Below are 26,200 nucleotides of genomic sequence, written 5' to 3'. Positions count from 1 at the left end.
AGAATACATGAGCAGCTGTGTTATAGTCTTGTCTATTCTAGTACCCCGTTGTCAGTAGAGCCTGAATATGAATGCTAGGGAAAGAATATAGCAAATGGACAAACAAACAGTGCTGTTTCTCTTTTTACCTCCAACAATTTGCAGCTCAGGAACTTTCTCAGAGGAAGAATTTCTTGATTCAAAAGTGTTTGATGTGCATTGCTTAGGAATAGCAGAGGAAATTTAATGAAAGTTTTCTTACACATAATAAAAAGAAGGATATGAATACAAAGGAAAGCTTCATGAATTTAAAAGCCACAGTTCTGTTTGTCCATGTAGATATTCTTGTAGGTGGCATATACGTCTGTTTCTGGGTGTTTTCTCTGTAATTCTGGTAGGGAGGCTCTGAATCCCAAGGCCTTTCTGTAGAAAGCCATTCTTTCTGTGAATGATTGGAAGCTAATTCAATCCGTATAAATGAATTCTGAGTGGAGGCCAGAGGTGGTTATGCAGCTGACTTATGCATGTACACAAACCATAAATATACCATTTTGTCAAGATGCATTTGTATCTGTTGTTGCTATTGTTTTTTGATATCTCAGCCAGTGTGATGTATAACAGTGACACCTAGATAGCAAAGTATGCATCCAAATGGCTGGATTAGTTCTTCCCAGATCAGCATTAGAAATACATTGCTTTTGGAATCAGTGCTCCTGGGTGCAAAGAAACATGCAGCCAAAACAGATGGTTTTAGACTGATTGGAAGGAATCACTGGGGTAGATGCCACTTCTGTGATTTTGATCTGGGTTATACAGACACAAAGCTTTAAATCATAAATGGAGAAATAGCTAAACCAGTGTTCTAGAGAAAAAGGGAGTTTAAATTTACAAGTCATGGTTTATTACTATACAGAGGGTGAATTATAGGCTTGCTAAAAACCACTTGCTTTGAAAGGATGTGATACTTCTCTTTGTAAACTCTTAGATATCTATATTGCGAAGGTAAGAGTCTTTCCAAAATGTTTCTTTTACATACATTGAGTGTCATGGTTTCAATGCTGTGTTTCAAACAAGAAGTACAAATGATAGTCTAATACCACTACATGCAAAAGCATACAACCAGTCAGTACTGTGAGTGTAAATTGTATTGTTTGCCTACATAGTTGTTAGAATTCCCATATGAGTACTTGAGTTGCCTATTCGACTAAGAAATTTCCTAGCTAAGACCAATCTAGTAGCAGGTATGAAAATATAGTTGAAAAAAAAAGCATGTGGATTTAAATACTTCAGTTTCTTATTCCCTTTTACCTTTAAGAGATAATGTTTAGAAGCATTTTTTATTATTCCTGGGTACTATTATCGGCAGTGAAGAGAGGGAACAAGTAGTTTCTCCGTTTGGTTCTTCAGATTGGTTGCTCGTTTAAAATAGTCAGCAGTAGGGTGTTGCAGGGCAGCACACTTCAGTAAATGAAACTTTCAGCACCCGAGGTCTTCATCTTCATGGAAAAGTAGACATAAAAAACTTCTGCAAAAAAAAATAGTCCTTGGGACAGGTGGGTGCTGGATCTGGATGAAACTTGGCTGTGGATGCTCTCAGTTTGTGAGTAGCACACTGGGATCTACCATAAATCACTTCCTGCGATGCTCCAGCCCTGACGCTTGAAATCTGTTTTATGCTTCCTTTTCCTCATAATTTCTCAGCTCTTTTCTTACATGTAGGATGCTGCTAAGAAAGAGTTGTTCCTGGATCTTAAGAAGTTAATCTCAGCAGCTATTAGCTCAGAGCCCATTCTAAAGTGTGCCTATCTCCGGTGCTGGGGGTACCACAATGTGACAGTGCTCCCCTCCAAATAAGAGACTGTATAATGCTGCACAGGGCTGAAGACACACTGGCTTCCCTAATATTTCTCATCTTATACTGACGTAATGTATTGGTTTTTAATTTTGTTTTTTATAAAATAAATTACAGGTTTTTCCTTTTCAAATTGCTGTGGACTTTCAGATCGGACAGCGAAGAGCACAGTATAAGATGGTTGCGTGCCAGTCAAGAAATGCAAATATTGCCTAGTAGCTGTTGAAACATGTAAAGCAACCTGTCAGTAAGAAAATACAGTGTGAGTTTTGAGGACCCTGAGTGTGTGCAGGCCAACATACATGTCATGTATATGCATTCAGGGACTTAGAGCATGGCATCTTATATTGAAATTAAGAAAAACATAATATCAAATAAAATGTGTACTACAGGTACCCATAAAGCACTAGGTGGCAGACTTGCTATGCTTAGAGAAAAATTGAACTCAAGAACATTCCAAGGAGAGTATTTTAGAAGATAAATAGCAAGTAGCAATTTTAATAAAACTGTTAGTGGAGATTTTCCAGATCTTTAAAAATTATGTTGAAACTTAAAGGATATAAACAATAAATTTTAGCTATGAAAAAGGTGTTTATTTTAGTGTAGTTGTGAGATGTATAGCAGCAGTTAGATGCATTGATACTGACTTGTAGAATTCATGTTTTCTGGGACAACATTAAACTAAATACATATTGGAGCTGTAAAACTCTCATGCTTGACTTAAAATAACGAGTTCCACCAATTGTGTCTAACGCTGATTGACTTTGATACAGACTGAAGCAGTGTTTGGTATTTATCAATACAGTAACAATAATGACTCACATTCTCTTTTCAATATATGGGCTTATACAAATAAATTCTATTTAAAAAGAAATCTTCTTAGTGTTTAAAGAGTCTTGTGGAACAGATTATAGTTTAAATCAGACAATTCTAGGATGGTTTGAGACAAGATTAGACTCAACAAACCTACCAACTTAGAACGCGTAAAGAGCAACAGACAAATGGAGTCTTTGCCCTAAGCTAAAATAACCAAACTGTCTAAAATAAACAAACCAACTGTCGCCTTCCAGAGAATTAAAACGATAACCACACCAAGAATCTGAAACTCCTAATTAAGTATTATGGTCTCACCCCAGGCTCTGCGTACCCATTTGCCAAATGCTGGGTTGGCTTTGCGGCTTTGTTGGGCAGGCTAAAGAAACAGTTTTGCTGCCAATCATTTTCAGACTTTGCTGTGAATTGAACAATATTTGCATGTATGTACATACTTAATATTGGGGATTTGCTTTGTTTAACCGCCCCCCCCCCCCCCTTTTAAATGAAGATTGTTTGCTTTCTCTGGTAGCTTTTGCTGATGTATCACTGACTTTACTAATTGGCATCCCCTTACTGATGCTATTTAATAACTTTTGCCAAAGTAGACAAAGTCCTTGTAGTGCCTATTTATTTAGATATGCCGCTCCTAGGTCAAAACAAGATGCCACTACACTGGATAAACTAGCTTCCTAATGGCTAAGGAGAAGAAAATAATAGATAAACATGCCTTGTAATGTATGCAAATGAAAGTGTGACCTATAGGCCTTCATCACCTGAGAGGCTGTTCCACAGGTTGTATAATTATTTTTTATATTGTTTATATTTGTCTTGCAAACATAGGATGTAGTATTAGAGTAAAATACCAATTACTATAAATTTACCTATTACATAAAAATTTAAGCCACTATGAATTATGATTATTTATGGAACTCTAAGTTTTGAAAATCCGGATGAGGCAAGAGTGAGAGACTCGATGGCTTGGAAGACTCATTCAGAAGAAATACGTTGCTTTTTATCAGACTATAGCCCATATGTGAAGCAGTTTTTTAATGTGAAGGAAACTGATGCAAATATCTACATATGTACAATTATTTTGTCTGTATGTTGAGCTGGGTTTCATAGGGTTGAATATTTTCTGAATCCTTTTGCTTTATATGCAGTGTGCTGTGTCTGTTTGTTTCCCTAACCTGTCTACAGAGACAGAAGCTGTCATTCCTCAAATACCCAGGAGACCTTAGAGCTCCCCAAGACTGGAGTTGCAAGAAGCAAATGGCATAGTAAAGGATCCATCAGTGTCCCTTTACTTTCCCTTCTGACAGTGAAGGGAAAACCTTTGTGGTGGTTTTACACTTGCATTGCTTCCTGTGCTGACTTGCCAGGGAAAAGACAGAATTCTTGATCAGTGGAACTTCAAGGAACAATGTGTTCTGAAATCTTGAACCAGTTGAAACAGGAAAAAACCTGCTCTGACTCCAGTAAATGGCTTACGGTTTGTGAGAGAATTTGTGTTGATTCCTTTGACTGGGAGTTTTTGGAGAAACAGGTATTCCATGTCAACTGGGGTACTGTTCTCTGCTGGCAAGTATGAAGCACTTGAGGATAGTTTAGCCTTTTCCATTATTACAGGCTGAACAACTAATGCAGCTGGCTAGTTATTGTTAAGGTACGCTCTTCACTTGTCTTGCGTCCGGAACCACCTCATCCTAGTCCACGTATTTGTAAAAGTCAAGATAGCAGTCTCAGTTTTAGAGTTAGTGTTGTAAAGCCCTTGCAGAGTATTCGAATGACAAGCTCTGTAGGGTAGCTTAAATAAATTGAGCATCATTTCTTTCTCAAGATGATGACAAGATCTTAGGTTACATAAGCTTTAACGAATCTTATATTAGGTAAAATGTGGACATTGTCACTTTATTCAGCTTTCTGACTGTCTAACTCAGCTCAATTTCAGCATACTGTAAAGTAGCCTATGAGTCCTTGATACTAATTTATTGCCACTTTTCTTAGCTTGAATTGTGAATATTGTTTTAAAATACATTCTAGAAATATAACCCATTGACACAAAAGTGTAATTTGCTAGTCACTTGATATAAAGTGTAATGCTGACATGAAATAGAAGAGCAAACTGTGAGAGGTCAAAAAGCAGCAGTATACATTAGCAAAATAGATACAATAGCAAACAAGACATTAAGGAAAAGTTGAAAAATGTATCTGTCAAGGAATATCAAGATATATTGGTAGAGAAGTAATATATCTGTATTTGATTTGTCTTTTTATGTTATGGGTAAATAAATATACTTTACTGTGTTACCCCCTTAAGGAAATGCCAGGGCCATCAGAATAATTTTGGAAAAATGACAAGCTATGCAAAATGTGGAAAGAAAAATCTTAAAAGGGCAAAAATCTAACTCCAATCTTTTCATCAGTTAACTAAAAAATTTAGAATTCTACTCTTGTTGAGTAGAAATAGATACCACAGGCTAGCAGATTTTCAAGTGTTAAAGGCTTTCATGGCACTAGGAATGGCTAATGAAAGAGGGGTAGAGAGACACAGGTTCCCCAGGGAAGCTGCGGCTGCCCCATCCTTGGCAGTGTTCAAGGCCAGGTTGGATGGGGCTTGGAGCAACCTGCTCTAGTGATCAAAGAGATGTTAGAATGAACAGTAGACTAAATGGTGGAAAGAGAAAAATGAAATTCATCTAGGGAAGATGATGTACATCATGCAAATATGTCACCTACTTCATGTTCTTTGGTAAGGATTGCCTTCCACATTGTACGGTCCATGAAGGTCAGCTACAGGTGATAGGAACAATGAGCGTTTTTAGATACCAAGAACAAACAGACTGCCAGTATTTGCTATAGTATATGATAATTCACTTCCTAAAAAAGCTGTGTCAGAACGTTTGTGCCTGAAATCTGTCACAAAGTAGTGGAATCTATATTAATCTGTATTAAACTAATCATCTGAAAACAACAAGCAACCAACCAAATGAACAAAAAGAACAATGAAAGAGGAAGAGGTTTATTCTGCTTGTGCCTTTCAGTTACTGGTACATTCTTTCCATGGCCAAAAAAAAGCCATGAATTAATGAAAGCACAGCCATACCTAGTTCCTAGTTTATAGAAAAAATAGTGCTAGGGAAACAGAATATTTCTTTTAATGTCTGGCAGCTGTTTGAGGTGGAAATTGAGTTTTCCAAGTCACTTTCAGAAAGCAGTCAGTGAACCCTGCTGCGGTGGCCAACATTCCCTCTCTCAGGCAAAGAATAAATCTCTGAAGAGTGGGTGACTGTGGTGGAGTTGAGAAAAACAGCCTTTTGGGCTCCATTTCTCCTTTCCCTGTTCTTTCCATTTGCTTAATTTACCCAGTTTATTTTGCGTGCTTAACTGCCAGCTTTACAAGTTAAATTTGTAGGAAGTGGGGAAGAGAATCTGGGTTTATTTTTTCTCAAGTTCGTCACTCTGTACTTTGTACTGAGGGCTGAAGTATTTCCTCCTATATCTCTTTTAAAGGGTTCATAGTCTGGATTATGACAGATATACGATCTCATTTGTGAATGTTGGGAATGTTAATATGCCATCAGTGGTCGTTGCTGAATTGGCACTCAGTTCTTAGCATGAGCAAAACCAGTGAAAAAGTTATTATTTAAATCAACAGATTTTACTTAAATATACCCAGTGGTGTTTTGAATTAAAAGATGTGTGTGTTACATCTTCTTTATAGAGTTGTAATGCAAAAGCATTTCTACTGTCCATTGTGCAAGTATGGTGATTTAGCATATTATATCTTTTACAATACAAGTGCCTGTTGCAGTTCATGACTTTAAGTAGAGGAGACTGCACAGCAAGGTATATGAGATGCATCATTTCTGTCTAGTATGAAGTGCATTTTTGCAGAAGGAGTTCTGGATTTATTTGCTATTAGAGGTTTTGGTTCTCAAAACTAACATGTTAAAATTGTTTGAGAAACAGCAAAGAATATCAGCAAAGTTGAAACATCTCAACTTCAATTTACATTGTGTATTTTGTACAAATCACGCGGAGTCAAGCAACATGGGGTAAGTTCTGACATTTGGACTGTAGATTCAAGGTTTCTTAAGCAAAGTTCAACTAAATAATGAGAAAAAGGAAATAAGAGAATTTTGAAAATGTTGAGATATTACTGGAGCACCTACTGATCTTCGTATATTTATAGCCAGTTTAGGAAGTGCATGTTCTGTCTCCTTGTAAGGCTGAATCAGCTAGGGGTTGCTTCTGTGGCTGAGACCTGCATTTAATTATTCAAGAACCAGGATAAAAACGCTGCTAATAATCCACATAGAAGTTATTGTGTGAATAACTTCTGAATCTTCAGAATTTCTATGAAAACTTGAGCATATACATGTATAAAAGCATAAACATTTTAAAAATATTGTTTACACTTTTGCCATGTCCATATTATGGGCATCGATCCATGTTAACAATAAAAATCAATTTCTTTATTTTTAAAAGGAAACATATTACCCAATTTGTAGGGATTATAAAATAAGCTGAAAGTTTCAAGGCAAGATTTAAAATAACATTAAAATTTGACTGCTTTAATTAATTATATGACAAGAAACATCCCTCTTTGGCAATAACACATGAAGTCAATAATTTAATGTTGTTTCTTAGATGTGAAATTTCAGTTGTCAGAACAAGGAGACTGAAGATCTCTTCAGCGTGCATAGGTTATATTACTAGAGAAAAATAATTGGAAACGGGTTAAGGAGTGTTGATGCTAGTATATTGCAAAATGCTGTTGCATAATAGAGTTGTAGTATTAATATGAGAGTTGTAAAGTTGGTGATGCATCTAGATCATGATGGAGAAAACTTCATGGAGAGATAAATTTTAATTTCTACCATAATATTTTAGTAAGGCTTTTTTTTCTTGGTTCTGTTTGTACTTTTCTCCCACTTTTCTAACACTGTAAGAATACTACAAGAATGAAGATACCACAATGAGTGTCAGTTATGACAAAAGTTCGTTTCCTGAGCAGTCCTTCCTATTAAACAATAACACTTATATTTTTTGACTAGTCATGATGCCTGTGCCATGAGCTTTGAAATGCTCCATCATCAGAAACATCTAGACCTTTTCTCTAAAATTGATGTTTTAATAACTGCCAATTGATGCACTCACTTTTCTTTGCTTTTTTTACTAATATTTTGGTTGTAATTCTCTAGTTCATTGGTTTCCAAACTCTATAGACCATGGTTGTAGGGAGATCTTGAAAAGCGTCTGCAGCTGTTAAAAGAAACCCTGTCAGTTGTTGCAGTATTTTCAGTTAAGAGTGTGGCGAACTATCCATGCAAAAAATAACACCTGGCTGTGGTCCATGGTTTAAAACCTTCAGGAATGTAATCTTCAGTTTCTGTGCTTAAAAGGACCCAGGTAATTGTACATGTTCTTCAGTTTTTAGATTTCAGCAACAAGTCTTTCCTTGGTCATCGTAACATTGACATACCTAAGTATTTGCTTCTATGACACTTACAGTTCAGTGCGTCTCACCCACAAGCTTCTTAAAACTTATGTGTCCAGCCTTAAATAACCTTCTAGATATTTCCATAGTCAGTAGAGAGAATCAGGGGTTACTCACCTAAGCTCCTTGCATATCTTTCTTAGAACGACATCATCTTCAGAAAGTTTTAGTCTACATAGAGTAAGCCTGTACTATTAGTGACATAATTACATATAGTAACATATTAGCTGAATAAAATTGTAACACAAGGCAGCTTTTTCTGTATTTGGCGCTCCCTTATGATCAAAACTGACAACTTATTAGACCTGTCCAAATGGCAGCTGAAAATTTCCGAAGAGAAAACATTTTTGTGTAAAATTAGTTACCAGATTTCCTGATTATGACACTAATCCCTGTCTTTTCATGGGCTTTTTAGCCTCGTACGTTTTTTAATGTACAGAAAAGAAACAATCATGACAATGACTTGTCATTTTTCAGTTTTCAAAACTTTGAACTACTGTGACATTCATTCTCACATGCCCTTTCTTTACATGGGAAAAGATGTATAAATAGTAAGTGCTGAAATATTTTGAAGCTCATTCTGCACTCACTGCATTCAGCAAAAATGCAAGTTTCGCTAGTTTATAGTAAATGACTTTTTGTTTTCTCACAATGGACAAGTAATGTCAGACACCAACATATTTCAGTGTAAGAATGAAAATGAGGCAGTGGATGACTGCTAGATACAGACAACAGAGGACTGAATCAGGCAGCTGCTCTGAAAGTTCAGAGTAATTATCATGACTGAAAATGGGTCTGGTGGTAACCCCCAAACTTTGGTATAATAAAAGCAGAATTTATTTTGGTCGCAAATGAGTATGATTTATAACATTTGGTAATGGAAATGGAACTTGGTTTCAAAAGCAGTGTGACTTTTGCTGATGAAGAAGAATGTGATGAGTAGGACTGTTCTCAACAAATTGTTGCTGGAAGTAGAGAACAATCAATAGAAAGAGCAGGAGAGACACAAACAGCCTGTGCAGTGAGGAGGTAAGACTGTGAATTTTAGAATTGGCATGAATAGAGACTTCCCTAAATAGGAAAATGTGGGAAGACTGACTGTGATGGGTCTGATGTTGCAGTTGTGAGGGGGAGGTTCTTACAACTTTAAGTGATTTCATGAAGCTAAGATAGAACAGCACTGTTTTTCTATTCAGGAAATAGAAATCTTCTACTCAGAAAAAAAATTGTATGCAGGAAAAGGTTGTATGATCATTAGGTTGTAGCTGGGAATGGGATAACGTAGGTCTGGTTATGTGGTCTATTCATGTGGCTGGCTGATATACAGTGCAGTCCTTTTGGGTTAGAAGTTTTGCTAAACTTTCAGTTTTGCAGTAAAAATGCTAGACATTTCTCAGAAATTCTGTATGTGTGTGAAAATCTTTTGTCATGTTGTTCAGTTTTAGAAATGTGTTTTAAGAAACTGTGTGACAAAAGCCATGGCAGAATGGACAGTGGCCAAAGTTACAAAGTCCATGAATCTGTCCAGCAATTTGTGGTTTTGCTCCTTTTCTGGCAACTGGGGTTCATTATTGACTCTTTGCTGAGATGTAGTGAACTGGGAAATCTGCTGGAAAGATCTGGGGAATGGGAGAAGCGAGCTCAGGAATAAAGTGGTTCTCTAGAGTTTACTCCAACCTGATTCTTAACATTACTTAATAAAACCTTTTTATTGAAACAGACTGTTCAGGCAGTGGGGGCCAGGAAAGTGGAAGAATTAAGTTTGCTGGCACAATTTTTTATTTGCTTCTTTATTAGGGCATGATTGTACAACTACTAATAACATGGCTACATACTATTTCCCAAGGAACTTTCCCTCTTCAATGCACTGAACAAGTTTTAGGGCAAGAATCAACGATAATGTAATGGAAAGATGAATGTATGTTCCTTTCCTGTTTTTTATGTAGAAGTGGAACAAATTACAGTGGATGATGGAAGGAACTGCAAAATAAGAATGATCATGTGTAGTGTTACATAACTTGCATATGAAGAATCAGGCTCTAGGTATTTCAGATTGGTTACTCATGATTAATGGATCTTTTTGTCCTTGGTCTTTTTGTCTCATTCCATGTCCTATAAAATGAGACTAATAATGCCTGCTCATCTCTCAGTAATGTTGTAAGAAATTCATTAATGTTTCTGAAGAACTCAGAAACTGGTAGTGATGAATACTATAGTAAGCCACATGAGAAACAAATTGTCTTTAGAAAAGGGTTTGCGTAGTATGTATTAAATGAGGCATGGGCCCAACACCAAGTACTGAATGTAGAACAAAGTGTTGAATAGCTGCCCATTAAGTGAGCACTCACCCAAAAATAATCCGCAGACACCCTTGATTGTAGTGGTTCTTTTTACAGTTTTAATATTCCTCTTTAATGTACCCTTTTAATATCAATCTGTCACTAATTTATATGAAACATATCCATTTTTTTTAAAGATTTTAGAAATAATTACCAATGTAATTATATGTTCTTAGGGAGTTGTAGGGCCACTCAGAAGTACTGAAATAGAATTTCAAGTCAAGATTTCTATCTGGACTTTGCTCTTTGAGGATCACTGGCATTTTAGAAAACACAAAGTTTTCTTGTAATACAAAAGCTTGAGTAAGGGAATAGGTCTGTTCCTTATCGAATACGAGTTTAAAATTCCCATATTAACCATATTAAAAGTCATGGGCCTTCATTAAAGAAAGAGAACAGTTTCTTGAAAATTAACAGCAATACTAGGATTAAATGACTGCTTTGAAATTTATTTTCCTTATTTAATTAAATGGCTTTCTTTGCCTAATTATTGTTTGTTCTCACGTGCACTCATTACTGACATTTTGAATTGATTTTAATGACTTCTTTTTACTGCAAAAGCAGTCAAGGGTTTTGAAAAAAATCAAAATAGAGATGTGAAAAGGCTCAATAACCACAAATCCTTGTTATATTTGACCGTTGATGATGTCAGGATGGTATTGTAGTCTTGTCTCCCAATGTTCTTTTTCTACTTCATTCAATAATTTTTAATGCACAAGGAAAGCAGTATGCCTTGAAACAGAAATTAGACTGTAGGAGATGCCTCTTCCTGCCGAGTGCTTGTGTCATTTAACTTCTTCTGGTCTCTTAGTCTGTGTGTGCCAATTGAATTTTCTTCCCATGCTGGTGTGAATCCTGTTGCTGCTTCTCCCTTGCCTGCACTAAGGAGATGAGGCACATACCCTACTAGGGAGAAATAGGAGGAGTTGGTTTTAATACTGTCAAAAAGAAGGCAGCTTACAACATGTTTTCCTGGTGAGAGCTCTGGAGAGGAGGCTACACTGCAGTGATGTGGCAGCTTAATTGTGCACAGAACTCTGTAGTAACTGTGTTTAGGGTGCACTGGGCTAACTCTTGGAGAAGCTTTGGCTCAAGAATACCCAGCTGGTGGGTTCCAAATGCTCTGTGGTGGGGAACTAAGATCTGAACTGTGGACTCTGAGTTTCTATAGGAGGTTTCTATGTCCTCAAAAACTTCCCCTGTGAAACTTGAAAGTTCAGGAAGTTTATAGATTATACTTCATTTAGTGTCTCTTTAACTTCTGTCTGGCTGAATCTTTTATCAGGTTTGAGATGAAGATCTGGGCAGCACATCTGAGCCAACAACACACGGGCTATTATACAGTTCCAGCATGAAGTAGGAAGGGATTATTGCTGTTGTAAAGTGACAGTGATTCTATCTCTTTCCCTAAACATTAGTTGTTGGTTTTATTTGTTTGGTTTTTTTTAAATATTCATTTCAAAAATATTAAGTGGAGAAATGTAAATGTCGATGATTTTGATGACTTAGAAAAATGAAATGCTGGAAATTAAGATTTCATTGAAACAATCCAAAACTAAGATGAAATTGTCTTCTGCGTAGTTCCAAAAGTTTGGGGATAGCTAAAAGAGCAAGCTATTGTTAAAAAAAAACAATAAAAAAAGGGTGTTTCAATATATTGTTTTTCAGTTAACTTTTTTAAAAGTAGAAAAATGCAACGCTCATTCTGTAATGTCATTACCATTTTTTTCCACACTAAAAGTCTAGGTAGCTAACTACCAAGGCTCTTTGGAAAATCGTTATAGATAATTGACACTTTGAATTTGAAATGTGTGGAGAATTAAGTTTAGATAAGGAAATATGTTTTGAAAAAAGGAGAGATTTGTGTTGCAGGTGTTTTTAATTCTTACAGAAAAATGAGCCACCAAAATGAACCACAGAGTGGTACTTGTAGAGAGTCAAGCATTTTTTCTATAAGTCACTGAAATAATTCTATAACTTTCTGCATTTAATTTTTGGCTGTTAATGGCCATTGGTAATTTCTTGATTGCAACCTCTTAGCAGTGGTGGTATTTGTTTTATTGTTGTTGCTTGAATTTGTTTCATTTTCAGAGTTCACCTGATTTTGAAAACAGTTTTAAAGTCTTATTTCTGTAGGTCAACCAGATAAACATTGCAAGATCGCTTTTATCAGGGGTTTCTCATATGGCAGTTTGATTATGTTTAGTATTCGTTATCTTTGTGCTTTCATTGTCATCCTAGGATATAATGTAAATGCAGTGGGATTTTTTTTTTAGCTTTGCTTTGTTTCCTAATTGAAGCAATCTGTTCTCTGTGTGTCTTTATAAACTGAAGCACTTGTACAAAGTCTCGTATGTTTATGTAAAGGGTGAAAATATGTAGAGTGGCTTTTTAAAGGTTTAAAGTAGAAACAAATATACATTGAATAAAATCTCTGGCTTCTCTAAATTCACAATTGTAAATATATATGACAACATGCATCAGGAGGATACACTGAATGTTCTTTAGATAGTTTTTTCTACATTTAAGTGTAATACATTTATCTATTTATTATTTAACTATTCCAAACATGTTGTGCTCTTACAATGAAATTTTACTTTAGATTTTGTATTTATTTCCAGGCAAAGGTGTCTAGGCTGAACGGCACTATGAAATATGATGTGATGTAGTGTGTAACTGCTTAGTCTGTTTATGTGAATTTGGGATATATTGGCATAGATTATGTTTTAGGGTTATGTTTCAGATGCAGCTTGGCAGAGGGAAGGAAAGCTATTCTGCCTGCTGCGGTCTGCTGAAGGTAAAGCCTTCTGAAGAGAGGGAAGTGATACTTTCCCTGAGAGCTGTGGGATGCATGTAGGGGAAGAGTCTCCTAAGGTAAAGCCTGAAACATAGGGAGTAAGAAGAGTGAGACAGACAGCATCAGGATACAATAAATGGTCTTCTTTACAATCCCTTTAATTTTTACTCTCACATTAAATTTCCCCTAAAGTTCTTCTAATTTATATTCTAATAAAATGTAGCTTTAGAGCCTTCCAGACATTTGGGATGTGCAAGTTAAGAATAGGTCCAGGCGAATTTTTCTTGAAGTTTTGGCCAACCAGAAAGTAAACTGAGTATGAAAGTGAACCTTCCTCCAAGCTGGGAAACTTCTTCAGCATACTTCTGCAGTCATTTGAAAGATGGGAAGGAAATATTTGCTCAATGCCAGCTCCTTCATTTGCACCCAACTTAATTTGCACCGTTGAATCACATAACTATGTTAGGCAGTGCTCACTGCTTCATTCAAGTAGTATTCACTTTAGTCATCTTCCTCGAATTAATGGGGAGATCAGACCCAGTCAGCATGGGTTCATGAAGATCAGGGCCTGCTTGACCAACCTGACCTCCTTCTGTGATAAGATGACCTGCCTGATTGATGAGAGAAAGGCTGTGAACATTTTCAGTGTGAACTTAAGTAAAGCCTTTGACACAGTCTCCCACAACATTCTCCTGGAGAAACTGGCTGCTCATGGCATGCATATGTAGCTTCTTTGCTGGGTTGGAAACTGGCTGGATGGCCGAGCCCAAAGAATGGTGGTAAATGGTATCACGTCTGGTTGGTGACTGGTCACTAGTGGTGTCCCTGAGGGCTTGGTGTTAGGCCCAGTGTTGTTTAATTTCTTCAGTGATGATCTGAATGAGGGGATTGAGTGCGCCCTCAGTAGACTTGCTGGTGACACCAAATTGGGTGGGAGCGTTGATCTGTGAAGGATAGGAAAGCCCTGCAGAGGGATCTGGACAGGGTGGATCGATGGGCTGTGGCCAGTGGTATGAGGTTCTACAAGACAAAGTTCCGGGTCCTGTACTTGGACCACAACAACCCCATGCAAAGTGCCAGTCTGGGAAAGAGTGGCTGGAAAGCTGCTCAGCAGAAAAGGACCTGGGGTGCTGATTGACAAAGCTGAACATGAGCCAGCTTGTGCCCAGGCAGCCAAGAAGACCAACGGCATCCTGGCCTGTATCAGAAGTAGTGTGACCAGCAGGGCCAGGGCAGTGATCATTCCTCTGTACTTGGCACTGGTGAGGCTGCACCTCCAATCCTGTGTTCATTTCTGGGCCCCTCACTAAGAGAGAGACATTTCGGTGCTGGAGCAGGCCAGAGGACAATAAAGCTAGTGAAGGGTCTGGAACACAAGTCTGATGAGGACCACATGAGAGAACTAGGGGTGTTTGGTTTGGGGAAGAGAAGGCTCAGAGGGACCTTAGCGTTCTCTACAACTGCCTGAAAGGAGGTTGTAGTGAGGTAGAGGAACAGTCTCTTCTCCTGACAGGAGAAGGACAAGAGATAATGACCTCAAACTGTACTGGGGGGTTTAGATTGTATATTAGGAAACATTCCTTCATCAAAAGGGTGCTCAGGCACTGGAAGAGGCTGCCCAGGGCAGCAGTGGAATCACTGTCCCTAGAAGTGTTCAAAACCATATAGATCAGGCTCTCAGTGGCATGGTTTAGTGGTGGTCTTGGCAGTCCGGGAGTAATGGCTGGACGTGATGATCTAAAAGGTCTTTTCCAACCTGGTTGATTCTGTGATTCTATGATTAGAATCATCTATGAAGAGATATATATTTCTGCTTTGCAGCATCCAATCTGTGGCTGAGGTAGAGATTTAATGGTTTGTCCCTCTCTGCTGCAGGTTGAATAAAACCTTCATAAATTGTGGCTATTATTGCTGAGAAATGTCCTCCTCCTGAATAGTTTAGTGAAGATCTGCTCTCTCCAGTTTGTAGGAATGGCTTGGCATAAGTTAAAGGTCCTTTGGCACCTTTGAAGAATCTCAAGGCGAGTTCCATGAGTTGGCTTTCAGAACCCTTCTTTAATAATGCAAGCTGTGGTATCCAAGGCCATTTGAGTACTGCAGAAGAGATAATGTCTACAGTGTGTAATATACAACTATCTCTGATACTATTAATGGAGTAACTAATTAATTAACTGCTAATTCATTAATAACATCATAAAGTACTTTGGGATATCTTGAGTATAAAAGGTGCTGTATGTATGCTTGCTTTTTTTCATGATTGACAATTGCAACTGTATTGTAAGTAAAAATGCAGTTAAAAAAGTGAAAATATTTTCCTGATTTGTTACAGATGGTAAAACTATGAGGAACTATAATAGTGTAACATGTTTCATCAATGTAATAATGACTTTTCCTGAATACTTTGAAAACTTAGTTCCTATTTTCTTGGCTTTAGCAAGCAACACATAAATTTTAGACAAAATGACAGAAACCAAACAATTAAATATAACAGGAAACCCCAGGAAAAAGTAGTCACACTGTTTTAAGAGTAAATGACTTTGATATCTTTTTTAAACTTACGTGCAGAAAAGCTGTTCATATAATTGGGAGACAGGAGTCCTGTGTCTACTCCCCGTTTTGCCCAATGATGAGATCTTTACTGTATATCCCTGGTCTTCTCTGAGAGGGCACAGTTTGGGCTTAGATGATGACTGTGGTGTTTTCAAATGGCCGTTTTCCATATTTTGTGGGCAAATCAGCAGTATCTTGTCCAGAATGCCTGTCTACGGTACTTCTTGCATTTGTAGCTTAGCAGTAGCCAGAGATTCCATAGTAGTGCAATGCTGTGCTACTTGCCCACCATACATTCGCAGTGGTTCATGCTAAAGTAGGCCTTTGTATTTCATGGGGTCACAAGTTGACCAGATCAGATTTAGCACATCTATACATTATTCCTAGCCTTTTGGCCTTGCTACTCATGACTACTAAAGGGTTTATTAATCCCTTTAATAAGGGGTCAATCACTACTTGCCATCTTTTGCTGGCCTGCTGCCTTTAAATATGTTCTGGTGTGATGATTAATCTTACTGTTAAATATGTAGATAGAGTACAATGTTACTAACAGATTCAATGAGACTTTATTAATAAGATTTGCTTAGTTATCGAACTGTACAATATTATTAATAAATGGGTTCTTTAATATTTATTTATCTTTTGCCTTCAGAGCATGCAAAAACATGATCAAAACTTGTTACCTAAGACTTCTAGATCAATTTACTCTTGTTTGAATAGTGGAACTGGTGTCTAGTGATAGAGAAAGTGGACTTGTCAGCTTCAAAGGTCATGGTAATTCCTTTCACGTAACTCCTTTATCTTTTAATTTTCTTTCCACACAGTGTAAAAAAAAACAAACCCTACCCCAAAACATTTTCTTTAACTATTAAGACAATACAGTGGGCTATATTCATGCTTCATTGACCAGTAAGCTTTTTTTCTCCTTCTGTGTCAGGTTTCCCGAGGGATACAATAAAATGTATTTTTCAGATGATGTGTTCCTGCAGACAAAGGTGATTGTCAGCAGTAAGCAAGCTACTGAGTCCAACAAAAAGCTGACAAAGCTTTTTCCTGCTTTGAGTTAATCTTTTACTCTTTGTATTTACTGATTTTCTTTTTATGATCACATTTTTTATTTGTAACACACCGTGTGCTGTTGGTGACTAGCAGAATGCCATCAAGACATGGATCAAAATAGGCCTCCAAAATTGCTCACTAGGGTGTCGCATCAAAGATAACTTGCATCTGACCATACTTGAACATGCACAAAATAATAATCTGAACCAGGTACACTTACAAGTCACCTCCTTATTTCCTGTGACAAAGGCAAAACCAGAATCTTTTGATCCCTGTAGAACCATACTGGTCAAAGACTTAGATTTATTGTGCTAGATCTGAAGATATTTGCCCCTGTAACAGAGCATTCAAGATCCATCCACTGCACCCAGCTCTGGTTCACAACTGTCTGTTGTAGAAGGATTATTAATCTGCTAACACAGTTTACATCTCTGAGGGCTCTTCTGATTCTTTACTACCTGCCTGCTGGGATTCTACATGGAGTGCTGATGAATTGCAGCAACAGCTATCCTGTGTCTATTTCTTACATTATGGAAGTGCTGGAAACCTGTTTCACCCTGAAATGTCCAATTATAACTCTTGGCACTCCAGATAAATTCCCTTTCAGTCATTACTGGTGACCCAGATAAGGGTTAATCTCATTTCTCCAATTTGAGGAACTATGGGATACTCAAAACTTATGTCTTCTGACTGGTCCAAATCATTTTATACTCCTTCCAGGAAGGGTTAAACATGGTTTGGGTCATCTCCCTTCTGCACCTATGCCAACTTCAGCTGGCCATCAGGGGAGTGCTGTTCGTGTTCAGTGACAGGAATGGCATGAATAGTAACTGCTGGCAGACTCCAGTCCTTTCATAGGTTCAAAGAAAAATGGACAGAAAAAAATGCCATTTTGAGCTGAAATATAATCTGTCTGAGTCAGTACTAAACTGCCACTTGTTTCTCTTGCGTGAAAAGTTGATACCACTTGCCACTTACAAATAAATTCTCTTAGAATTCTGTCAATTTAGAAAGGATGTGCTTTGTGGTTATATAATTTCTATTCAAAATTCCACTGTATCGTTTTCCTATTACCAGTCCTATTTACCTTAGTATCATGCCTTCATGCTCTATAATTTTACTGTAGATGCAAGTTTTAAAACTGGTTATTCTAAAATGTGTTATATTGGTGTAGGTGCGTAGGTGTATTTCTGTAGCATAGTAAAGCATCTGACTGTAAAACTAAAATATTTAAATGCATTTTGAACAGAATATTCAAAGAATTATTTCACAGTAAAATTAGGGAACTGATAACTCTTAAAACTAGCAATACTTGATAGTGTACTTTGGAATAATTACTTTCCAAGGAATGACTGTTTCGTTACGTGTAGTGGTTGCTACGCCTCCATGATAGAATCTGCTTCTTAATGTAGTTATTTTTCTTAATACTGTTATTTTTGTTGCTGTTTCACTTTATTGCTTCAAGACATTATAATTCAAATACTAAAGCAGTGAAATGCATGTGGGTAATTCTGATGTGTAGGTTACTCCATGCCTTTTAAAGTCCACATGAATGGTAAATTTTTTTATGCTTGCATAACATTATTAATATGTTTATACTTGAATCTCTTTTATTATCTTTAATTCCTGTTTTTCCCACAGACAGCCTTTTGATTGATTACCAGTTTACCTTCAGCTTATTACAAGAGGATGATCGCCATCACACTGCCATAAACTTTATAGCAAATCCAGAACAGGTAAGAAAATGTTATTACCTTTAGACAAGTTTTGGAGAGTCATGATTAAGATTTCCATTATATTTGACCATGATGAAAAGTTTCCCAAGTGCCCATAAGGTATTAGAGATAGTTAAATCTTTTTTGAGAACTGAAAATTATTCCAGTGCAATTCACTGATAAAACTTTCTAAATGGTAGAAAACTTTCTAAATGTAATTCAGAACAACTAATACTGCAAAAAATTATCAGCTGGTTTATTTTATTGTTCCCATGGATTACAAGTTTCAGTATCTTTCTGAGATGAATTAAAGGAATATACCCTTCAGTTAAGAAATCTTCATTAGCAGATGAGAAAAGTAATTTTTTGGACTGTGATTAAAATGTAGCCATTTGCCATGATTTTTTTTCTTTAGTTTTATAAAGAGAATGGTTTCATTATTTTTATCACAGTCTGAAAAGGTAGCTGGTGTAGTTATATGCTTATTTGAACTCTATTCTTACTGAAGCAAAAGAAAGGATCGCCTTTGGCTCTGAATTATTACCACTATTATTTATGTATAAAATGGAAAATGGAAGGTGATTAAAAGGCTGTTTTCAGTCATGTTCAGTAGTTATATTTAATACATTCTGATATATTTTGTTAACTTCAATATATTTTCTTTTTTTATCTAGTCAAATAAAAATTTGGATATATCAATTAATGCATCAAACAACTTCAACCTCAATATTACATGGTCTATTGGTTCTACAGGTGAGGGTGAACTTCTGTCTTACGACTTTTCCCCATATGGTTCCATGATCCTTTAAACTATTTTAACCTGATTGTCTCTTTGTTGCTAATTTTGATAATAAAACTTTACCAAATGTGTTCTTTTGCCATTATCAGTATGCAATTATTAATTATATTATTTAAACCTCAGATGATAATTTGCAACCTGAACAAAGCTTCATTAACATGTTAACTTTCTCTCCTATTCAATTAAAATTACTTTGGTAGGAAAAGCTTGTAGTCTATTTAAATTTTTAAAATGACAGTGTTATGAAATGCTGTGATTTTAATTAAGATAAATTACTTCCTTAACTACTGCAGAGACTGAGATTTTATTTCTTTGTTTCAGTATTCAAGCTAAAAATTTAATTATTAACCTTAACATTGATATCAAACAATAAAGTTCTTCTGTGTATGCTGATAAAAGGAGCTGCTTATCTATTTTTCTCCAACTTTGAACCCCATTACTCTTCTTTGTTTTAAGAAGGGAGAAAAGCTCCATTTAGACAGTTTCTCTGAATTGGTTCTATTGACTTTCTGAAAACACAGCCAAGGAGAGAAGCATGATGCTTAAAGTGAAACTGTATTAAAATAAAAACCAACAAAAAAAAATTCAGAGTTTGTCTTACATAAACTCATGAATTTCTTCATCGGTGTCATTCTAAAGTATTTTAACATACTGTAGTTAGTAAATTCTGTTTATTCCTTTAACTTAGCATAGTCATCCATGTATTTGCAAAAAATTATATATGTTGATTAGAAGGTATCTTATTAAAGCTTTCATGAACAATTGTAACCCTACAGGAACAATGTGAGATGTAGCTAAATTCACTTTCAAGTTTTATTAACCTATGAGTTTTTATTGAAATGGAATGTAAATTACTAGAGTTTAGCTGACCATAACAACTTTCTTCTAAAATTCATGTCACTTCTATCAATGTTATAATTAATCCATAATCTTTGGAAACCAGAGTAGGAGTTTCTATGAATTCTCTATATGTGTATGAAATATACCTAATGTGCCATGTAATGAAGACACCAACAGTAATTAAAGAAATTAAGTTGCTTGTGCAAATTTACTTTGACACCTTTAATGTTGATTAATATTTGTAATAAATATAAATACATCTACATATGTGTTTCTTTTTATTTTTAGCTGGAACAATATCTGGAGAAGAGATTCCTGTTGTTTCTAAAGCTAATATTAAGGAATACAGAGATAGCTTTTCCTGTGAAAAATTCAACTTCAGGAGCAACCCAAACATCACTTTCTATGTCTATGTCAGCAATTTCTCCTGGCCGATCAAAATACAGGTTAGTGTGACTGTTTTGTGCTTTAGAGATGTTGACATCTTAGCTTTACATTGAATTTAATCTTTTCACTCGTACAGAAAGTATATAAATAGTATTATTTGCATGCTGTGTTTTTTGCGTATAAGAATTATGATGCTTTTGCTTATGGTAGTGAAGCTGACTTCAAACTGTTGGTTTTAAAATCTGCAGTTAAAATTATTGAACATAAATATTTATTTGTGATATATCTTAAGCATTTAGATATATACCAAATATGTATGTAGGTACCTAGATATTTTGAGTATAATCTTTTGTTAATCACTAGGTTTCTTAGCCTTTGTTTCTCTTAAAGGTTGAGTGTAGGTTGAGTGTCTATATTACATTGCAATACTATCAGCTTCAGTTACACTAAGTATATTTGGTTAGAATTTATATTCGTCTTTGACTTCTTTGGAATCAATTTCACTGAGTACTTTCTGGAGTAGTGAGATACTGTGCAGTGGCAGACTCAAAAAAATCAATGCAATGATGATTGGTTTTTACCTCCCCAGAAGTTTCAGCAATATTTATAGTTACCATTACGATAGTTGCATTTCTAAGTACTACGTCCTCTGCACCCATCAAGGAGCTCTTTATGTGGATTACCAGCTTTTGGCTAGAGCTTCCTTATGGAATTAATCCTTAAAAAATTAAGTTTTTTAAAATGGTCATAAAACTTCAGAATTCCTAATGATTTCTCAGGGGACCAGAACAAGCTTAAAATACTTGCCAGTTTACTCCAACTATTATACAGAATTCCATTTTGGTGGCCCCACCTCCTCGTTTTTTTGAAATACAGATCTGGTTGCATAAACGTATTTATAAATGATAAAATCTGCTAGGATCCTCCTGAATTTAATCAGTCGTCTTCTAAGTACATGGGCAGATAAATAATATTCCTGTTTTGTTACACAAAGCTAAAGTTTTCTTAATTGTACATGGATGTTAACTGTAAATATGTGTTACACAGTGTTTAAGGATGAATTTGTACAATTTATTAACATTTCTGCATGCACTAATTCATATAAAGAAAACCCCTGAAGAGTAACTGTTTTCTTTCACTCTCCATAGTAGAGGTAGTTTTTTATACTCATCAAGCCCACTTTCTAAGCATAGAACAACTTCAGTTGCCTTCCTAAACAAACCCATGAGGCAGTTTAAGCCATAAATGCATTACACGCTCCTTTCACTTTGAAGATTGGAAGGAGCCTGTATCATGATTGTAAGACAAACATTATTAAGGTGATGTATTCCTAACATGTGCAACTGTGTCAGATGGCAGCAGATTGCAGTTCCTTCTTGTGGTGTTTCCAGTGCAGCGTAACACCTTAAGAGTAACACATTTTAATGCATGATAAAGGGAATCCCTGATCATTGGCTAAATTCTTTCTTCCTCCCACTGATGGCTTTTTCTAAATCAGACTTTTCCATAAATAGATTTTTCCTTAATTGCCATAGTTGCGTAGGGTTTTCTGTGTTTATTTTTGAGGCACATTGAAATTCATCAGTTTGGATGATCTGGCTCAGAGATAATGGTCCTTGAGTATTGCGTTTTTTTCCCTCTATTGCTGTTTTTTCATAAAATAACTTCTTCCATCTAGAAATTAAGTCATTCCTATTTTATCCAGCAGAAAAGGAATGCTAAGTTCCAGTTATGGAAACTGTTAAGGATTTTTATTATTGTCCTTTATATTTGCCTTCCTAAACCAACAAGATTATTATTTAGCTCTGATGTGGTTTATGCTGTCGTTTTTTCCCAAAAGAATATCCAAAATTCACATTATCCGTATAGATTTCTTATGTTTGGTGCTCTAACAGTAGATACAATCTTCAAACGATAAATGGAGTAGGGAACTTTTCAGAGGAAACAAGTTTAATTTTACTTAGTTAACCTTAGGATTCTGTACATAATAGATACTTAAAAAAGTAATGAGCCATCCTGTGATTTAGCATTAAGAGAGGGAAGTCATGGTTCATCCCTATCCAGAGGCTGAAGCTTCCAAGGCCAGTACTAAGTGGGCTCACAGTTCTACTATTTATGATCTTTTACATCTCTTAGCGTACCAGATTTCACCTTCCCAATATGCCAAAGTGATACCAGTCTATTACTATATTAGAGAGCATTCATTTAAAGCATGGTAATTATTAAAAACCTGATGTTACTGTTAAACTGATGAAAGGACTCTGATGATCGCTTCGAGTTCTGGTTTGAAATGGGGATCTCTTCTAGATGGTCTCTGAGTAATCTTTCAAATGGTCTAGAAAGCAGTTCCCTGAATGAGGCACCCTCGTCTTTCTGTGGTGTCTAAAGAGTTAGCTGTCTGTTCTAGAGCAGGGCTTTGTATCTTACAGGAGCTGGCCTGTGTATAAATGGTCATAGACACAGAGCTATTTGCACTGTAGTCCTTTCCACTAGTGCAGTCACGCTGCATTGGTCAGATCATGCTGGTTAAAATGTACTGATACTTTATATCAAATCAGTACTGACGGTTTCATTTAATCCTGTTAGAGCTAAAGAAATAACTGTGACTTCCTTGAGAGGTGTTCTGTTCATGGGAATAAGTAAGACAGCAACATGAAATTGGGCACATGCCTTTTACACAACGCTTTTGTGGACAGCTAAGTGTTCACTTCAGTACATCTAGCATTTTTCAAATACAATCTGAGTACCAGTCTCCTGCATTTGCATTATTCATAGTGACTTGACAACAACTGCTTATATAAAGAATAAGTTTCTAAGGAAGCAGAAATAGTGACCTTACTACCATTGTAACTGGTATTTCAAGTTGTGTTGTTGATATGCATTTCACTACTCCTTTTACACCTTCTATTACACTGGCTCTGGAGCTAAGGTTACCTGTGTCTTTCATTGGGATGGTCTGGGTGTTGGTGGCTCATTATACAAGACATTTCGTTTCATTTTCTGTCAAAGTCACCCATATTAGCTCTATTTTTGCATTCAGTTCTTAGCAAGGTTTTCATGACTATAAGGAAAAACTGTCCATGCCAGCAGGTGATTGTTTATTTGTGTTAATGGCTCACAGTTGCTTCCTCAAATACTTTTATTATGCATGTTACATATTCACAAGCTTGGAGTTTGTTTCTTTTTCCCAAATCTTAATAAATCCGTCATGATTCTAACACAAAATATCTGCTTTGAAATATGATTTCATGACTTTGAAAGAAGGATATGTGATGGTTGTCTCCATACAACAATTTCCTGAAGATGTGCTGGTCTGTGATTACTGTTCACCAGCAGCTACCCAAGGACGCATTGTGTTTTTGTCACTAGTGAGTCTAATGACTTCAAAATACAAGTTCTTCATCACTGCATAGCACTGAATTACTTGCCAACCATAGAAACTATTCAGGAAATTTTCAGTTTCAGATTAAGTCCTGCTTTTTTATAAAATTGTACTCTAGGTTCCTGTTACTCAGCACCATTTTTCTTTCCATAATGGGTATGGGCACACGGCTTGGTGTTCAGTTAGTAAGAGAGCTGTACAACCCTCAAGGGAAAAAGATGCATTTCCCGATGCTAGAAGCATTTTATTTTGCTATGTGATTTCTTCTTCATCGACATCAAAGGAGAAGCAGAAATGTGCCGTAGTTGTATAAGGGGTCATTAGAAAGCTGATGATACAGGACATCTTCAGCTTAGAGCTGTTTCCACAAATAGGCTTGTTATTGGGTGTAACATGGAGGACAGCTACAAGTTTTTCTCAGAAGTATGTAGTAGTTATATGCTGGTACATGACTGTTGGGTATTTTCCTGTTGAATTATTGGAAGAGTATCACTTTTTCTCCACTTCCTGTAATGCAGAGTTGACTGGAAAGTAAGGATGAATACAGAACCTTTAGGTGTTCCATGCCTTATACATGTTAAGCAGGACTCGATGAGAAAGTGCTGCTCTTAAATAGGCTGGATTGCTGAACTGAATATATGGCAAAGCCACATAACATGTTTCTGCTCATTTTTGTTTTGCTTTGAGAGAAATGTAATTCAGACTCGAGTGCTAATGGAATTTGAAAGCTGTAACGTTTACTGAAAAGCAGTAACTCAAATTATAGCCAACACATCAAATAATAGTCAGTGGTCCCTGAAGTAGGAAGCAGTCATAAAGGCTGGGCTTCTGACAGCTGTTCATATTAATAACAGCAAATATTAATAACAGCAGTAACAACATGTTCCTCACTCAGGAAACTAATTTTATGGCCAGGCTCTTTTGTTGTTGAAGCTGGTAGCAGAAGTCTTCCTTTTTTTTCATCGCCTTCTCCCATATTCTGAAAAGTAGCAAGTTGTACAGGAAGCAAGCACATGCCCTTAAAATGCTGTCGTGGCTGTCTGGTCGATGTACTCTGTCTCTAAGGACAGCAGTAGCATTCCTGCTTCTGCGTCAGCTGCTATGTCTCGGTATCCTGTACCTCTTTATAACCAGTTCTTACAAGTATAACTTGTAAGTCTGACCACAGTTTGTGCTTGAGCAGAAAAATTTTCTATGCGATTTAAAGCCCCATCTGAAGATAACAACAACTGTTAGTTCCTTTCCTCGCGATAGTATAAATGAAAGATTCACAGGTGTCTGAGTTGTAATTGGGAGGGTCAGTTTCAATTACAAGGTTTGACCTCAGCAGCAAAGCACTGCTATATTTATTTCAATATAAACTTAGGTTTATATTTAATGAAGCTTGTTACTCATTTTTGATCATATAATAGTTACTCTAACATGGTTCTGGTTAATCTAACATCTTTCCACAGCATAGAGCAATTATTGTTACAGCAAAGTTAGACATGATGTTAGTGTGCATGTGGAATGCACAAATGTGTTCGAAGGAAGGATTTTAATGCCTCTTAAACAAGCTTACTGCAAGCTTTAGTAGCATAGTGTTGGGTCCTTTGTTTTTCTGCACTGTTGTTTCTGAGGAAAACCATCTTTGGCACCCTGTATTAGTGTGTGTGTGCCAGAACAGAAGAATGAATTATGGTGAAGATTTACATTTTATTCGTATGTAGCACAACAAATAATCAAAGCTACTTCATACATAAATATTTAAGTTTTTTTTTTTAAAGGGGAAACTAATGTTCTTCCAGTTTACTGGCTCCTGTTTCAGAATTGATTTTCCTTCCCCTGTTAATAGCCTGTCTGTTACAACTCAAGGAGGAGTGTAATGTAAATCAAGAAGCATATTTACCCTTGTAATAAAATTTACTGTGTAGCATAATATGTTTCATTTCTTTTTGTTTTGGAGTTCATTTTGAATTTTGAACATTCACGAATGACTTATATATTGTGAAAGCTCCAAGAAGTAAAACCTGTCAGTGCCATTAGAAGTTGCAACAGTAGCACAAACCTAATTACTAAATTAACAAATAAAGATCAGAGTTTTTTGGGTTTTAAGACCTTTCCAAATTTTGCAGTGGTCATGGTTCTGGAATCTTTGTTTGGAAAATGTGTATTTATCCACATGTAGCTATATTTGTACAGAACC

At 36.2% G+C, this 26,200-nt stretch overlaps 1 protein-coding gene across 1 annotated transcript in view; it reads left to right on the top strand.

Moving 5' to 3' along the window:
- The window catches only part of ATRNL1 (attractin like 1), a 507,795-nt gene that overhangs the window by 191,404 nt on the left and 290,191 nt on the right, over positions 1-26,200 (top strand). The window contains exons 22-24 of the mRNA XM_057417243.1: positions 18,534-18,628; positions 19,282-19,360; positions 20,535-20,692. Of these exons, the coding sequence (XP_057273226.1) occupies positions 18,534-18,628; positions 19,282-19,360; positions 20,535-20,692 (332 nt within the window). The remainder of the gene's footprint in view (positions 1-18,533; positions 18,629-19,281; positions 19,361-20,534; positions 20,693-26,200) is intronic.

This window comes from Pezoporus wallicus, unplaced genomic scaffold, assembly GCF_028554395.1.
Source record: "Pezoporus wallicus isolate ANWC-B61680 ecotype Strahan unplaced genomic scaffold, APGP_CSIRO_Pwel_v1 contig_8188, whole genome shotgun sequence".
In the NCBI taxonomy this organism is placed as follows: Eukaryota; Metazoa; Chordata; class Aves; order Psittaciformes; family Psittacidae; genus Pezoporus; species Pezoporus wallicus.
This window is presented reverse-complemented; position numbering and strand designations above follow the sequence as displayed.